Below are 18,106 nucleotides of genomic sequence, written 5' to 3'. Positions count from 1 at the left end.
GTTTTTTTCTGTCATGCTTCCCCCCCACCAACCCCCGCATTGTGGCAGTCCTGAATTTCTCTTAAGCAACACAGTATTGCAAAGCTAATGAAAAAAACCAGCAAAAAAGGCACTTCAGTTTCCCTGAATATCACAAGTACTTTCTGATGATACTCTTTGTGGACTCTTCTCACTTAGTGGGAAATTCTTTTTCCCTGCATGTCAGGAAACTTATTTATCTGTTGGTTCAAGAGAAGTGTCTCACAAAGCGCTTTCTTTGGCTCATCTGTGCTTTGTGTGATTGGACCTTCATAACTTGATAATTCCACTTAGAATTACATTGGAATTGCTGCTTTACTGCTGCTGTAGGATCTACAGGCTGCTTAAAGCTATGCCCAAAATAAGGTAGCAAAACTTTTTTTGTTAAAATACCTCAGATTCTTTATTGTTGTTCACCACTTTAAGTACTGAACCCCCAAGTTAGAGTTGGCAAGTAGACCTGTGTAGATCTGGGATTTTTTATTAATTCGTGGTGTGGTGGCAAATACTTAAGCCTGACTTGTAAGGCAGGACTTAAAAGAAACCTCAGGAGAGTCCCTTAGAGGTTCCCTTATAATCCAGTTCTTTTTGCACACCTCTGACTTGAAGCTATGGGAAATGGAGCTAAAAAAGTAAGCGCTGCCTAAACACAGCTTGTGAGTGTAGAAGAAGAAACAGGTACAGCTAATTGAAGGTAGAGGTCTCACTTTGCAGATCTCTTCTGCCACAAGAAGAATGAATTATGTCAATATGATGTGAAACGGTTATTTAGCTAATTTCCCTGTTTGTAAGTTTTTGTTTCAAAATGTTGAATTAATGAGTACTAAATGATGAAGGGTTACAAGAGTAACCACTGAGTGTACAAAGCTCTATTTGGTCATCTGTGTTTTTATTTTCTGCTGTCAGAATATGAGTGATGCAATGGCAATTCTGCACAAGTTACAGACAGGTCTGGATGTCAACGTGAAGTTTACGGGTGTACGAGTGTTTGAATACACACCTGAGTGCATAGTGTTTGATCTTCTTGATATTCCCTTGTACCACGGATGGTTAGTGGACCCTCAGGTAACTTATTATTTTCAGTAATTCAAAGAGAATATAAAATACCCTAAATTTTGTTGGGGGAAGGGGAGTTGGTTCAGAATTATGACTGGAGTCAATATAACAATTATGGTAATAGATTTTTTATTTTTATTTTAAATCTAGTCAGAAAAATAGGATTTTCTTCAGAGAGGAATAAATACAGACTTGATATGTTTCTTTGTGTGGTAGCTTTGTAGAGACTAGGTCTCCAGTCAAGCTAAATATCAAAACATTCTGTTCTAAATTAATGACTATGTAAGTGAGAATTGTTGTCCTGAGAGAGGTAGGAAGCCAGCAGATATGGTGTCCCTGTCGTTGTTTTTGGAAGCTTGTGAAAGTACGCTTGGAAGGAATGCAAGGTTACTTTCTTCCTTTCTTTAATTCTGATTTCCTTTTAGTATTCACTGCTTTTAAGAACTGAGGATGTTGGAACCAAACATATAATTTATTTTTAATATTATGTAATAAACAGTAAACTAGTACTGTTTGTTTACTTAGGGAGAAATGGCTTTTGATGTTAAGCAGCAACTTAAGGATTTAAAATGGGATCTGAGGCCACAAACAAACAGTCTGGGCTAAAATTTCTTGGCCTAGTACTTTTAGGGGGATAACATCCTCTGTGTTGAAACTCTTCTTATGAACAGCTGCCATAGGTTTGCAGTTGTTGTGTTGCTCACAAAGGCAAGCTCTCTGTTTTGTGTGCTGTTCCTTCTTGCCCCAGGTTGCTGACATAGTAAAAGCAGTTGGTAACTGCAGTTACAATCAGCTAGTAGAGAAGATCATTTCTTGTAAACAATCAGACAACAGTGAGCTGGTTAGCGAAGGTGAGTAACTTTTTTTTCTATGCTTCATCAAAGCACCTACCCTGTCAAATCTTAGTTACATATTTCATATGTAAGTCTTGGTATGTAGAGATACAAGTGCAAAGAGCTGCGTTCTGCCTGCTGAAGTTCTTTCCCTGGGCAGGCAGACAGCACTGTGCTTGTCTTCTAAACTCCTCTGATGCAGTTCCCAAATGAAAGATCAGCCTCATTCTCTGCATCTATTAAGTATACTTTAGAAAAGCTAGAGAACTTCTTTTTATGAAAAGGTATTATGGGCAATATTCAGATTTCAACTTGGCTACATATTGTCTCCTATAATTAGAACATTAATTATATACTACATGACAAGGAAAAATCAGTATTATTAGAAGTGGATATGGCATTCTGAACATGAGAGAGTTGTTTACAATGCTAAAGTTTTAGACCGTTCAACTCCTTTTTCCCTCTCTGAATGTGTTCTCTTAGATTTATGTTAATAAGGGGGCATCTCAGTAGGGAGGAAATAGGAAATATAGAACCTGGTTACAACAGTAATATATGTTAAGAAGTGTGTGATAATGGTATGTATTGCTTTTGCAGGATTTGTAGCTGAGCAGTTTCTAAATAACACAGCTACGCAGTTAACATACCATGGACTCTGTGAGTTGACTTCAGCTGTTCAGGAGGGAGAGCTTTGTGTGTTCTTCAGGAACAACCATTTTAGCACCATGACCAAATACAAGGTATAGTCAACATTTTTATCTTTACTGTTGTAGTTTGCATTCTTATTTCAAAGTGAATCTTGGTTTCCCACTGTCTTGAATTAGAAATAAATTGCAGTTTGTTATATGTAAGCACAGCTTATAGTGAATGAAAGGTCTGTAGCAAATATTAGTTGTGAATTATTGATTATACCGTTTTAGGTATCAGGATGTGATATCACTTGAAATCTTCTTGTAGCTCTTCCCTCTATGTTCAGTTTGCTCCTTGCATTAACTCTTTTTGTGGTTATGTGTAATGACACAAATTTCTTACGTGGCTTAAATTTACTTGCAGCTTGTGATTGGCAATGATAAGGTTAATGAATTTATTTAATTTTGTTGAAAGTACCAAGCTTTTGGAGAAGTTGAGATAAGGTACAATATTGGTCCCCTTTGTTAGGGAAGAGGCAATTGTTTTTTAATCTGAAACTGGGAAAGCAAAATGGTGAGAATTGTGAAAGAAGTACACCAGGATACAAAAAGCAAGTTAGAACTTGGTGAATGCTTCTGGGACTCCTTCTGGCATGGAGTGGAGAATCTGGCTTAGCAAGTTTACGATCACTTAGGGACTATCTTCGTTGTAACACAACTTTGCTTTTAGTAAGATGATAGTGTGTTTTTATGTATATGACTTGGGTAGAAAGGGACATAATCAAATTGTCTCTTAAGATTTAATAATTCCCTTCTCGTTGGTGATAAATGTGAATATTTTGAAGTAATCGTCATTTGCTTGCAATGTCAAATCACACTTAGATAGTTCTCTCAAACATATGAGTTAGTTTTTACCTTTTTAAAGGACTCTTAAATGATACTGTGGCTATCTGTTATTTAAGAAGACTTCTGTTTCATGTACACTTGCATTTATGACTAAATGCAAAAATGGCCTAGTGAGGCCACATCTGGAGTCCTGCGTTCAGTTTTGGGCTTTCAGGCTTAAGGAAGACAAGGAACTACTGGAGAATGCCCAGTGGAGGGTCATAAAGATGATGAGGAGACTGGAGCATCTCTCATGGGTGGAAAGGCTGAAAGATCTAGGTGGATCTTTCAAGCTGGAGAAGAGAAGACAGAGAGGATCTTATCAATGCTTATAAGTATCTAAAGTATGTAAGTATCTGTCAAGAGGATGGGGCCAGACTTTTTGGTGGTGCCCAGTAACAGGACAAGGGGCAATGGGCACAAAATGGAGAACAGGAAGTTCCACCTGAACATGAGGAAGAAATTCTTTACTGTGAGGGTGACTGACTACTGAACAGGCTGCCCAGGGAGGTTGTGGAACCTCCTTTGGAGATACTCAGAACTTGCCAAGACATGTTCCTGTGCAACCTGCTTGCAGCCTGCTGTAGGTGAACCTGCAGGGGGGGTTGGGCTAGATGATCTCCAGAGGTCCTTTCCTACTCTGACTGTTCTGTGATCTATGAAATCCTTTGCCTATAAAGAAATAAAATGCAGCACTTCAGTGGGTTAAATATCCTTAAACAATGTCAATAACATAGAACAGGTTATGGCAGTGAGTAAAACTCCATGTCTGAATTTTAACTGAGAACTGGATCCAAGCCCTAAGAAATATTGAGTTAAAATATTTGAAGAATAGTATTATTTGTTAGTTGTGTATTTAAGGTTTTTGGCTTCTAAGGCACTACGGTTTTATTCTTGTCCTTTTTGAGAAGTCTTAAACTTCTAAAAGGCTAAGTTTTGGAATATGGGCCTTAACTCTTGTGTTTCATGGTCATTACAGTGACCTCGCTTGCAGCTAGTGCTCCGTTTCCATGTTGTTTGCAGGCTCTTAGTTCTGTGCTTGTCACATTTAGGCAGTATTGTTTGTTTTGCCTTGGATTTCTGGTGAGTTGTACATTCCAGAATTTGAGATGTCAACTTGTAATAAAGACAGAAATTATTAATTCGTTTTTCAAAGTCAACAATAACCTTTCTGTCCATTTCTAGCTTATGTGCCCATTTGCAATAGCCATAGAGCTCGGTATTCTTTTGTATCAAGGAAGTCAGAAATAGACTAGAGCTTTTAGCCAAGATTAGCTATCCAAAAGTCTTTATGCCTCCAGGATACTCATGAGACTCTCATACGTGTTGTTGTCAGAGAGCTGAGGTTTTTTCACCTGCTTTACTCTTTCCTTTTTTTTCCTTTTTTCCTTTTTTTTGTTTAATGACAGCTCTGTAGATTTTTAATGGAGTTTCTTTCACTTCACGGTTTGAGCAGTAGTCAGCACTAGCTGGATGATGGAGAGAAGTCTGTTGATTAATAAAACTGAAGATAACTTATGCCAGAGAAATAAAGGTGTAGTACTTTTAGGGCAAGAACCGTGCAATTTGCTTGTTTTTTGTCTAATATTGCCCTTCCCTCTTCCCCCTCCGAATGAGTATATGGAAACATGAGCAAAACAGTTATGAAGTTAAACAAAAGGGAATAGTAATAATAAGCTATGTACATATTATGGACGTAATAGGTACATTGGGCTGGTTTAACTATTATTCTTATGAAGCCAATACTTAAACTTTTATTTGTAAGCTTTCATGTACAGCTGCTACAGTGATTTGTACACTGGGGATGCTTCTCAAGTTTTCTGAGGCTGATGTTTTAGTGAAAGAAATTGGATTTCAGTTATTTCAGATGTTATATTTCAAAGAAAGTAGAATGTAGGCTGATCTTAACTGCGCTTACTGGAGGGAATTAAAAAGCAGATCATGAAACTTTTTCAAGAAAATGAAAAACTTATTCCAAGTTCCCTTACGTGCCCGACTTTCTGGCATCGGCTTCAGAATTGAAGAGTAGGTGTGAGTAATTTAAGAAAAATTGGTGATATTAAAATAATTCGAAGAGCAAAATTCATAAATGGGAGGCATTTTCAAGTTCAACATGTCAATTTTTCTCATAAAACAGACAAACCCGAATAGCCTTGATTCTGCACTTTGGAAGCGCTGCATAACAATCATGTGATTGTAACTGAGCCATTTTTAATACTTGTGGTTCTTGGTTTATTTTTTTAAGTTGTATTAGAATTCTTTCCACATTCCATCTGGTGAGCTTGTTTTACAGATAATAAGTATTTCCTGGTTTTAAATGTATTGTATGCATTTACTTGTTGTTCCTTAATAAGGGGATAATCTTGTGGATATTTTTGAGCAGAAAGGGAGAGGTGGACCCTGGAACATAGTTTGTGTATATTATTTTAACTTCCTGTTTTTAAGTCTGTATTACAAAGAATTTGCAGTATTTATTGACACACAGTGGCAATTTAAAAATAGATTTACTAGCACTGACAATACTTTCCTCAATTATACTTAGTTTAGAGGGCTGTTTTATGGAAGTGAGTTATATGACAGTGTGAATAAACAGTGCAGTATTCTGAATTCCTAGATCTTTGATTTTTTTTTTTTCCTAGCCTGCTGTTGGGAGATGTTGCAGAGTGGCAGGAACTGCTTAGAAGCATTGAGCATACTGGTGCCAACTGGTTAATCTCCTGTTTCCCATGTCCGGTGTGTCTATTGACTCTTTAAGTTTTTTTTTATTTTTCCTTTTTTATTTCTTCTCTTCATGGACAGTAAAGCAATTTGTAAGGGGGGGAACTGGAGTGACTCCTCACAAAGCTGGCTTTCTTTTTAGTATATTTTGTTACTGAATTAACAATGATAAGTGGTGTTTTCTTGCTCTTGAGTGCTTCTTGCAAGATCAGAAATAGAAAGGTTATGAAGGTACAGCATAGGTGGTGTGGATTAGGGAATTATCAGCGCCGTTATGTACTGTAAGCAAAAGCTTATTGACAGTCACCACTAGCAGATAGTTAAAAAAACATTTCTACACTATTTATGAAGATAATACTCCAGGCTTTGAGCTGGAGTATTTTGCTGAGATTTTTGCTGAGAAGTTGTACGACAACACTTTTAAAAAGTATTTTTTATTTTAAAAAGAGTGTTTGACTTATGACCAAGAGAAAAAGCAAAAGTGGGAAAGCTGGCTTTAGCTCACTGTCACTGTATTGGAAAATATTTGCTTTAGAATAGTCCAATTTAACATATGCACTTTTAGAAAAGGTCGATCTTCAAGTGGGTAGCTATTGTGCCTTTGTAAGTATCTTCAAAATACCTGACTGGGAGTAAGACTGACACAGAAAGGACTTGTTCAATAATAATTTTTCCATTATAGATACAGCATTCACTTTTAAAATTGTGGAAGTCGACAAGTAAAGTTACAAAAGAAGAATGGTGGTAGTTTTTTCAGTAATTACCATGAAAGGTTTTGAAGCAGTTTTCTTCTAAAGATGTCAGGGTTTTTAAAGCTGCTGACTTGCTGTCAATGTAATTGTGAAGATTCACAGATTGTATTTCAGTATAGACCATCAGTTTATATTATTTATGTAGTCTTGAATAATTTTACTAGTTCTGAAAACTGAATGTAATTTGAATAATAAGATGTGTTGTCACTTGTAATATGAAAAAAGTTTAAGTATTAGGATCATGTTTGTTTCTAGAAAAGTTCTGTAATATTTCTTAAAATCCATTAGTGCATATAAAAGAAAAGCAAATATGGCAATTCTATAAGGCATTTGTCAAAGTATGGTGAGTGTTAATTAATAACAGCGGTTCAGTTATCGGAGTCTTAATCTCTTCCACTATTTGTCCATTTGCCCGAGTAGCCATTTATTCTACTTCTGTCCCTTTAATTGCATATTAATAGTCTTGGCTCATGTGATTTTACACTAATCATTTTCAACAGTTAAAGATGTGATTTTTTTTTTTGCCTTTGCTTTTCATTACACAGATAATAAATACATCAAATGATAATTATCTAGAGCAAGGAAAAACAAGACTGTAAAGAGGGGCTCAGTTTGGTAAGAATATCTTAGTTCAGTTGGAATGTTTTTCCCGCTGATGTAACTAATGCAGCCTATTTTCTTTACTGAAGGGTGACAAGGCACCCATTTGTGTTTTTAACTGTGTTGCCATTATGTTCTCTAGTTTATAAATGTTGATTTTCTGTTTCAGAACACGGCACAGACTTTTATTCAAATAGAAAATATATTTCATCATAATAATTGCACGTTTTCCTTGGGTGTTTAAGATGTCAGTTTGCCTAGTAGAGGCAATGTATAAAACTTCTTAAAAACATGATTAAATATTTTTCTGCTTCTTAATAAATCTGTCATCTTTATCCTGAGGGTTACTCTGATGCAAATGGTGTATGCTTTTTTTAAAAAAAAAATCCTTAATTTTCTCTCGAATGTTTTTCAACTAGTAGTTAAAAACAAGTAGTTTTAACTTGTGAGTTGCAATTATGTAATCTGGTTGTGAAATTAACCCAGGAAAGATCTTGTAACCGGTTACATGACTATCAGTCCACACCTGTTTGTATTTTGTTTGTGCAAACCAGAAGACTGAGATCATTCTTCAGAACAATCATGCTTTCTATTTCAAACTTTTTATATGTGAAACTATAAAATCTGGGCATTGGTCTACAATATCTAAATATCGACTCTTAGAATAAATAATTATTCAAAACTTTGTTGTAGGCACAGTTTACCTTAAGTTATACATTTGAGACTTTTGTTTATTTTTTTTATTCCCAATTGACAACAGTAATTAGTAGATTTTATTGCTGTATCTTTTATGTGCTAGTATTGTTGGTGGCAGTGTTACCCCATGAGACTGTGTTAATTTAAAAACTCCACACCTAAAAGCAAACCTGAAAGATAAGCAGATAAACGTAGGAATGTCCAGTTAAGACTTTATGAAGGAAGGCGCACATTTATTTTGTGAGGTATGATATTTTTCTTGGGAAGATGTATTTGAAAAGCATCTTTATGTCCATTTGTTAGCTTATTTGCATGATCTTAGTGTGCTAATCACCCTGCTTTAACTTGAACCTTGACTAGAAAGCAAATGCAGAATCAGGACCATAGAATCCCTAGGTTGGAAAAGACCTTTGACATCATCAAGGCCAACTGTACCTGTTCACTACTAAATCATATTCCCAAGCACTTCATCCCCTCCAGGGATGGGGACTCCACCACCTCCCTGGGCAGCTGGAGAACTCTTTCTGTGAAGAAGTTTCTCCTAATGTCCTATCTGAACCTGCCCTGGGGCAGCTTGAGGCCATTCCGCCTTCTGTCACCTATGAGAAGAGACCAACACCCACCTCTCCACAATCTCCTGTCAAGTACTTGTAGAGAGCAATAAGGTTTCCCCTCAGCCTCCTTTTCTCCAGGCTAAACAACCCCAGCTCCCTCAGCTGTTCCTCGTAGTAAGACTTATTCTCCAGCCCCCTTACCAGCTCCATTCTCTTCTCTGGACGCACTCCAGGACCTCAATGTCTTTCTTGTAGTGTGGAGATCTATTAAGTAGGAAAGACATTTATCCTCTTATCTCTTTTAAAGCTTCCATCCTAATTTTTGTAGTTCAGCATAAATAAATAAATAAATACTTCTTTAGAAATTCTTAACTGATTCTGTCACTGTGCGCCCTCTTTCCCTTTTCCTTCTTGTGTGTTGCACTGAGTGGAGCCAAAGTGCAGAAACTTCATTCAGCAGGCGGCAAATGTGGTGTGAAACTACTGGACACATCAAGTCAGTGTTGTGTATCATTGTTTCTTAGCAGCTAGACTATTCTTGTGATCTGTTGAGTGCTGGAGAATGGTGGCTGGTTCCTGACACCAGGCAAGGTGTTACTCAGCGCAGCTCAAATTCGGAGGCAGTGTGAAGGTCATATGATTAAGATTGTGATATCACAAATCCCCTCAGTGGAATTTGGGTGTGCTGGTGGAGTTGGCCTGTGAGCCTTCATGGTTGGGATGAGAACATGCACAGCATTAAAACAGCACCTATAAGACCAGTCTGTAGATGTGGTCTCTTGGTTTGTTGCAAGTAGAAAAGTAACAAAACCAGTGATGATCTAGGGTATTCTGTAGAGATGAGGAGCCACCTTATGTGTAATGCAAAAAGAGCCAACTCCTAGGTTTTATCTGAAACTGAAAGTTGTCCAATTACTACCAAAAGTTACATAAATATTGGCAGTATTTGGAGGGTTCTTGGGAATGTGAGAAATTCCATCTAATCAATTGATAAAAAACCCAAACAAAAAGAGAAAGACAACTTTGGATCTCTGATCTGTGCTTTTCCACTGTTCTTTCATTCTAATAAAGTGAATAGGCAGTCTGTGTCTTCACAAGTACTGGGAAGCCTATGTGTTGGTTTGCTGGGTTTTGTTAAAGTGAAACAGCATGTTTTTAAATTAATTAGTTAGTATTGGAATTGGAATGGTGTTGTTCAGGTAATATAGTAATACGTCATGCAGTTTATTGCCTTTCATCAGGGAGCTGTATTAAAATCATTGTCTTATTTACTCTAAGATGACTTTTTTTAAAATCAATTTTCAGGTATAGCTCAGCTGAGGAAATTTTAAAAACGGAAAGTGAGATTACGTATTTTATTTCAGTTCGAAACAGTTCTCTATTTCAGAGAAGCATTCGCTTTAAAATATTTTTGAATGACAGATACTAGATTCTAATCCCATAAAGGTAATTATATACTTCAATATTGTGTATGAAAAGTTCAGCTTGCAATAGTTGTGAGGTTATGAAAGCAGTAACATTTTCCTGTTCCAGCATTAAGCTATACTGTTTATGAGCTTTTTAAAAGTAGTTAATGTATGTCACGATAGAGGAAAACTTGACACTCCCCCCCTTTTTATTAGGTGTCATTTGAATTAGTATACTGGTCAAAATAATACTTAAAAGGTTCAAATGCACTTAACCTTAAAGATTCTGTGAATTCTTTTTGATTTGGTTTACATTTTTTAAAGAGTTCTTATAAATTTTTTAAAGCATTCTAGTAAGATGCTGCGAAACAGGTATTCTGTGCAAATGGGAAATGTTGTCAAATTGTTTCGTTTTATTTTCTTTGTGTGATTTTTTAAGCATGAAATGTAGCATTCAGGTTTTTAGGCAGATTTTCTGAGGGAAGTGATGATTCCTTAGATCATATTATGTGATCAGACTTGGTACTGACAGTTGCTGGGGTACCTGCCATTCCAAAGCTGGAATGTATATAGTGTCCTTTGTGGATTTCTTTATCTGTTTGGTTTGGCCTTCTGTATAAGAACATCTCGTGGTGTTGGGCAGTATTAGAACCATCGCTGCATGTGGATCTGCAAGTGTTGCTTTTGGTGTGTTGTTTGACCTACCAGCTGCAGAGGGGATGGCTATAAACTTAGCAGGATGGAGGAGTTGCAGTTTCAGTGTCTCTTATAGACACCACCTATGAGAAATCAGGGAGCCTGTTCTGTACTCATTGAATAGGGGCGATGTTTGAATTTTCTGCCTGTTCTGCCTATAATATCTTTGCAACAGGAACTGCCACTTGTGTTTTGGTGAATCTTCAGCACAGTGGTCATTGAGAATCTTTTCTGTGCTGCTGTAATATAAGTAGCAATTTTTTGTGGATGTCACGCTTCGATTTTTACAGCTAAAGCATTGTAAACAAGTTTTGCATTTAATATCTTGACCTGCTTACCTTCAATAATTTTAATGGCAGCTTCAGTCTAAATGTGCTGCATGGTCAGTAGTAACATTCTAGCTTTGGAGTATAGTTCCAAAGATGCTGTAAAAACGATAGGATAAAATAATCAGATTTAAATTGAAAGCTAAACCTTTTTTTTGTGCTGCTTTGCTGTCCCTCAGACATGCCGCACAGTCTCCTTTTACTCGTGATCCACTTTTGTCATTTTCCTGTGATTTCTGCTCCTCTTCCATTCCTTGAACCTCAATTTGCAATTCTTTCTTGGCGTCTGGACTTGTTAGTATTCTCCTTTGCTCCCAGACCAGCCCATTTTATAATTTCAGAGTTTGAAATTGAGAAATTTGGCCTTGTGGAACTGTAAAAGGACTGAAATCCAACAAAACCAGTTATGGGTAACGAATGATAGCAAGAATCTTAAATTTAGCATTTCTCAATTGAAATTAACCCCAAATTCTATGAAAACCCATTATAAAACGTGAAAGCTGAGATGCATTCATTTTAAGGTAATGCCTTTTGGACTATTTGGAAAGATCGCCTTTGTCTCCAGATCTTGCCTTTGGAATTTAATGTGATTTCTCCTAGGATTTAAAATTCACATTGCCAGTCTTGAGCTATTACAACTTGGGTGAGTTTGCAAGGAGTTATCAAGGTATATATTAATGTTTCATTTAAAATTTTAGTCAGTATGGACTTGAATGAAACATTACAAGTTGGAATACAGATATCAAATGTGGCTGTTAACGTAGCAATTAATACCAGTATCAGGTGTTCCAGTACTGTATACTGATTCATTTTAAAATTTAAACTTGTTACAAAAATCTAAATTAATCTTTTACTGGAATGCGACAGTTTAACTAGCAAAAATGATCAGCTAATAAAGTTGTAGAAAATAATATCTTTTAGTTTTTAGAGGCTTTCTTTTTTTCTTCTGCACAGGGTCAGCTTTACCTACTGGTGACAGACCAGGGCTTTCTTACGGAAGAGAAAGTTGTCTGGGAGAGCTTACACAATGTGGATGGCGATGGAAATTTCTGTGATTCAGAATTCCACCTACGGCCTCCCTCAGACCCTGACACTGTCTACAGAGGGCAGCAGGATCAAATAGATCAAGTACTGGATTTGTGCTTTTCTGTTGTAGTTTTCTGGTTGTTTGTGACTACATATAACAATTACTACTTGTTTTGAGCAGTACATATGTATTCTCATGTAGATGTGTATGTATGTACGTATACTGGGCTGCATCAAAAGAAATGTGGCCAGCAGGGGATGGAAGGGATTCTGTTCCTCTATTCCTTTCTTGTGAGACCCCACCTGCAGTATTGTGTCTAGTTCTGGAATTCTCAACATAAGGAGGAGATGGAGCTGTTGGAATGGGTCCAGAGGAGGGTACAAGGATGATCTGAGGGCTGGAACACCTCCCATATGAGGACAGGCCAAGAGAGTTGGGGTTGTTCAGCCTGGAGAAGAGAAGGCTCAGGGGAGACTTTAGAGCGCCCTTCCAGTACCTGAAGGGACTACAAGAAAGTTGGGAAGGGAAGGAACTGTTTACAGAGGCTTGGAGTGATAGGAAGAGGGGCAATGGGTATAAACTGGAGAGGGGAAGATTTAGACTGGACATAAGGAAGAATTTCTTCACTATGAGAGTGGTGTGAGACACTGGAACAGGTTGTCCATAGCAATGGTGGCTGCCCCATCCCTGGAGGTGTTCAAGGCCGGGTTGGATGGGGCTGTGAACCCTCTGATCCAGTGGGAGGTGTCCCTGCTCATGGCAGAGGGGTTGCAACTGGATGATCTTTAAGGTCCCTTCCAACCCAAACCATTCCATGATTCTATGTGTACTGATGCATATATAAGACTACACAAAATTCTTTAGATACTTGAGTTGGGGTTCTCAAAAGTGCTTCTTTGAAGTACTAGCATGACTGTAAGGGAGGAGGAGTAAGACCAACCATGAAAAGCTGGAAAAACTGATTTTAGTCTCTTGGAATCCACTTCTGCAAAGAACTTATTCAGGTGAAATGTCACACCTGCCTTGTATACGGAAAAAGAAACAGTGCTGCGAAGTTTCTCCCCCTGGAGCAGATTCATTTCAGCTTATTAATATTGACTGAACTTTACCTTCTGATGACCACTTTGCTGAATGTGGGACAAAAACCATAGCAGATTGTCTGTGATGATGGTTATTTTTCATGCTTGCTATATGTAATACTTTCCAGAAGTCATGTCTGATGTGGGACTTAATTTGTACCAGCTAAAGCTTAAGCACATAGCACCACCAGGGTCCTTGAAAATCTTACATTCTGAAGAAGCAAAATAAGTTAATCTTTATAATTGTCACCATTAACCTTTTTTTTAAATAGTAGCAAAACATGAATAAACACATGCTTTTTAATAAATTCCAAGCACTGTATCTCTCTTGTAAAGAATCTGGCAGAGATAATAAGACAAGTTGCATCTTGAGTGGCTGTCTGTTTGGATATATCCAAAACTACCTTTGGATTATTTTCTCATCTGCGTAGGAGCTCAGTGTTCCTTACTGATGAACTCTCTACAGTGCTCGGTAGAGTGGGGACAGATACTCTACTCTGTATAAATCTACGTGTCGATTAAAAATAGCCAGTTACAAAGAGACAGCTTCAAAATCTTCTACCTAGTATTGGTGTGAGCCAACACCATCTGTCTTTTGCTGCTGCCCAGGTAATTGAATTTGAACCTGAAAGTGATTTATTTTATTTTTTTTATGAGCTCTTCTGTTGTGTGCTGCAATGGAGGCACTGTGGAAGGGGAAATGTAAAGTAGCTGTTATCAGCCTTTCTGCCGTTCAGGTTATGAGCAGGTTCTGAAAGAAATTCCCATTTTCCATGAGGATAAATGTATTTAAAGATGAGACTGGGGGAAAAGGGAAGGTACTGCATAGCTGCACATACTGAAAAATTCACTTGATATGACTTTGCTTTTCTCTGTGTGAAAGAGCGTTAATAAACAAGTTTACTGTTTAGGATTATCTGATGGCATTGTCTCTACAACAAGAGCAGCAAAATCAAGAGATCAACTGGGAACAGGTCCCAGAAGGAATCAGTGATCTAGAACTAGCGAAGAAGCTCCAGGAAGAGGAGGACCGGAGAGCTTCTCAGTACTATCAGGAACAAGAACAAGCAGCTGCTCAGGTGCAGGTAAGAAAGGCAATGTTACAGAATATGAACATTTAGAGAGGATTAAGTTAATAGTTACACAGACACATCTGTTTGTACATGTTTCAGACTGAAAGACTGCTGTTTCCATTCTGTACAGCAAGTGAGGAGATAGGAACCTTAAGAAGTGTTATAATTGTTTGCATGTGCATACAGATATGGCAGTTGTGGCAGCTTCCACGCAGGTGGAGGAGGAAGAGCAGGAGCTGGTGTTGCTCTCTGGTGATCAATGGTAGAACCTGAGGAAATGGCAGGATGATATGCTGGGCGGGGGGGGTTAGGTTGGGAATCAGGATGAGGCTCTTCCCCCAGAGGGTGGTGGAGCACTGAAACAGCTCCCCAGGGAAGCAGTCACAGCACCAAGCCTGATGATATTGCAGAAGCATTTGAACAACGCCCTTGGACACAGGGTGTGAATGTTGGGGTTGTCTGGTGCAGGGACAGGAGTTGGTCTCTATGATCCTTGTTGTGTCCCTTCCAACTCAGGACATGCTATGATTATATGGTTCTAACCTTCTAAATTATTCATACTATTTTAGCTGGAATGATACATAAGGTTACAAAGATTTTATTAGCTAATATTTTACATTACTTGCAAAAATAGCAATCAAATAATAGCTTTTTCATAGTAGTCTTTGTTTTGTCTTACAGAAGTTTGTTGCATTTTAGCTGTTTCAGTCTGTAATAGCATGTGATAATCTACTCAGTCCTGTCTGTTCAGTCACTCTCGTCGTGAAGAAATTCCTCCTCATGTCCAGTCTAAATCTGCCTCTCTCCAGTTTGAAGCCATTCCCCCTAGTCCTATCACTACAAGCCTTTGTAAAAGTCTCTCCCCAGCTTTCTTGTAGTCCATTTATACACAGAGCAGTGTATACACTGCCTACAATCACGTTTTTTTTACTCAAGATTTTATTTTCTCTCCATAGCAGGTGCAAGGTGCTGCTTCTCCAGCAAGTGGAAGACAATCTGGGAGCAATGAACGCAAACGTAAAGAGCCTCGTGATAAAGAGAGAGAAAAGGAGAAGAATAGCTGTGTTCTCTTGTAATAGAAAATGGATTTAGTCTGGAGCCAAACGCATGTCCTCAGAAGCAAAAACAAGGAGTGAAAAGGAAGACAAACCCGTTACATGCCACCTGTGCCTGATTACCCCATGGATTTTGTTCACGATTCAAGAGAAGATGGGTGACTTTGTAACAATCATACAGACTTTCTTCAAAGTCATAGTGCGTGCTGCTCAAGATGGAATCCCAAATCACAGTTGGACACAACTGTGCTTTGAGTTAGTCATAAGAAATACTGCACCTTGTAGCTGAACACACAAATCATGGCAAGTTTTGTGTCATAGTGACATCCATTACATCAGTTAGTAAGCTATTTTATCTTCTACTCTAAACAAAGGAGGTAATTCATTTTGTGTAAGGCTTTTTCCTGAAGTCTCTACACTAGCACAACAGAATTCTGTGTTAGTTACATGGTATGAAATTATCTTAGGCTGGGTATAGTCTTAATGACACAAAAGCCCAAATAACAGCTGGGAACTGCCGCCTCAACGTGTCCAGGATTCTTTGCTTCTGGATCTGGTCTGTTCGGTTTTTTCGAACCCAGATTTATACTGTGTTACTGCTAGCGTTGCGCCTCCTGGCCAGCTTTCTTGCCCCAAGAATACATGACTTGATAGGCATCATACAAAAAGTTGTCATTGAAAATGGGGCGTTTATTAATAAGCAAGATGAATATTGTTTGCTTTTCTTGCAATTACAAACTGGGTATGGCAACTCAGATGTTATCAGGGTTAAAGTAATTTTATAGGTAACTCCTTTTTCTTTTAGTATTTTTTCTCATGTAGGTAAACTGGACCAGATAAGTTATTTATTGACCTCTCCATATGGTAGGTGAATCGTGAGAGGAAACTAAGGTCTATAATAATCATTATTTTATGTAAGAATGCAGAGTTAAAATAACTATCTGCCTTTTTTCCAGAAGTACCTTGAACTTTAACACGACGTTAACGTGTCCACTTGTGTATTTAAGCAAGTGTACTGTAGTTAAAAACACACGGTTTTGTTTGTTTTGTAAATCACGTATCCTTAAAAAGCACACTTCAGAAGGGGAAGAGAGGAGCTAGGCTGCTCTCTGAGATTGTTTGGAAAGGTGGTCAGATGTAATATTTTGTTTTTTAAATCACTAATTTAGAGTTTTTGGAAACCAGATTTTTCTAATTTATGGGAACCAAATAAACACGTTGCATCTTGTAGTATTTATAGAACACAGAAACAGAGCTCTGGCTGAATTTTGAGGGAACCACAGATCTTCCTCCACTCCCATTACGTCAATAATAATCACCTTGCCGAAACTTTTTGATAAAAGATTTCTATTTAGCAATTTGTAGCTACTTTTGAAACAGGCTGCTTTTCCTGGCCGAGTTATATATTCCTGCTCTAAGCATGGGTAAGTGCATTAGTGTTCAATAGGCGGGCAAAGCTAAAGCAGCCAGGTGGAAAGACATTCCTGGTTTCAGGTGTTGGGAGGATGTATAAAGCAAGAGTGTGTTTAAACATGAGTCTGCTGGGAAAAAGTTGCTTCTGATTTCTTCACACAGACTTGCTGCGGTGGTGGGAGCCAGTCGTTGTCAAAATCTCTTGCAGACTCAGAATGAAAATTAGATGGGTACGGGAAGAATGTCTTAGTTAACTAAAAGGCCAGTTTCTATCACTTTTTTCTTCCATGCCTTTTTTCCATTCTGTTTTTTTCCACTTTGGTTACAATTTCACTTTTATTATGAAGAAGTAATGAAGGCTAGGAGGTCTCTAATATACAAAGTGTAAATTTTAAAATGTCTCTACAAAATGTCTCTATTCTCTAGAAAAGTCATGCCTAGAAAATGTATGCAGTTCAGATAACTTTCTGTGTCAAAGCAAAGGTTGACATCTTTTTTACATTGCAGCAGCCTAACTTCTTTAACCAAACTAATGCGATGGAGGATCACCAATATAATAACTTACCTACTTTAAGCAGATCAGAAAATATTCCAGTAGTGTCAATAACAAAGACTTTAAGCCAGAATGTTGTTTAAAAACATTCTGTTACTAAGATTTTTTCCAAATTTGTGTATTTACATTTATTTATTGACCTTGAAAAATAAATATGTCAAGCTAAGTGTTTGTTATCTTATTATTTTCAGTGACAGTATTGCTGCTTCAAATGCCTTTTTGAACAAATGGAGCAGAAGCAGGCATCATGGCTGTTGAATGTATCTTTTTGCCTAAGATACTTGCTCATATTAAAAGAATTTGTGTAATATTCCCAGTTTTGGACAGATGCGCCTGAACTCTGACTTTGTACAGTTATGATATTGTCATTTGGTCACAAAGGAGAAAGAGTTAAATGTCAGTGCTCATCACAAAGTCTGAATTCCCACATAATTCTGTTTCTGTTTCAGTAAAAGGAGTAGAGGGTTTCAGGTTAGTTGAGATGGCAGCCACACAAGGTAGAAGTGAAGTGTATGTTCTTCTGTGTGCACTGGCACTGGATTGCCCACCAGTCTCCCAGTGCTCCTTTGAGATCTCACTTTGTCAGATGTTTCTTCAGACTCATACACACAAGTTCTTGAAAAAAAATTCAAGTATGTAATAAAAGGCAATTTGAGTGCTTGAAATTTAATCTTCCGGTGTATTCAGCAGGAAATACTCAACTAAAAGGTGAAGCTGATGTACTTTGAACTGAACCT

General features: G+C 37.7%; 1 protein-coding gene across 2 annotated transcripts in view; it reads left to right on the top strand.

The window, feature by feature from the left end:
* MINDY2 (MINDY lysine 48 deubiquitinase 2) overlaps positions 1–17,535 on the top strand; it is a 30,427-nt gene extending 12,892 nt beyond the window's left edge. The window contains exons 4-9 of one of the 2 annotated variants that reach the window (XM_069866928.1): positions 925–1,083; positions 1,823–1,925; positions 2,505–2,647; positions 12,124–12,297; positions 14,187–14,360; positions 15,308–17,535. In XM_069866928.1, the coding sequence (XP_069723029.1) occupies positions 925–1,083; positions 1,823–1,925; positions 2,505–2,647; positions 12,124–12,297; positions 14,187–14,360; positions 15,308–15,424 (870 nt within the window). In that variant the 3' untranslated portion in view covers positions 15,425–17,535. Of the gene's footprint in view, positions 1–924; positions 1,084–1,822; positions 1,926–2,504; positions 2,648–12,123; positions 12,298–14,186; positions 14,361–15,304 lie in introns of both variants that reach the window. The other variant, XM_069866927.1, reaches the window with a different exon arrangement.
* The last annotated feature ends 571 nt before the right edge of the window (positions 17,536–18,106 follow it).

Source organism: Phaenicophaeus curvirostris, chromosome 12 (assembly GCF_032191515.1).
Source record: "Phaenicophaeus curvirostris isolate KB17595 chromosome 12, BPBGC_Pcur_1.0, whole genome shotgun sequence".
NCBI lineage: Eukaryota > Metazoa > Chordata > Aves > Cuculiformes > Cuculidae > Phaenicophaeus > Phaenicophaeus curvirostris.
The sequence above is the reverse complement of the archived record's forward strand: the minus strand, read 5'-3'. Positions and strand labels throughout refer to the sequence as shown.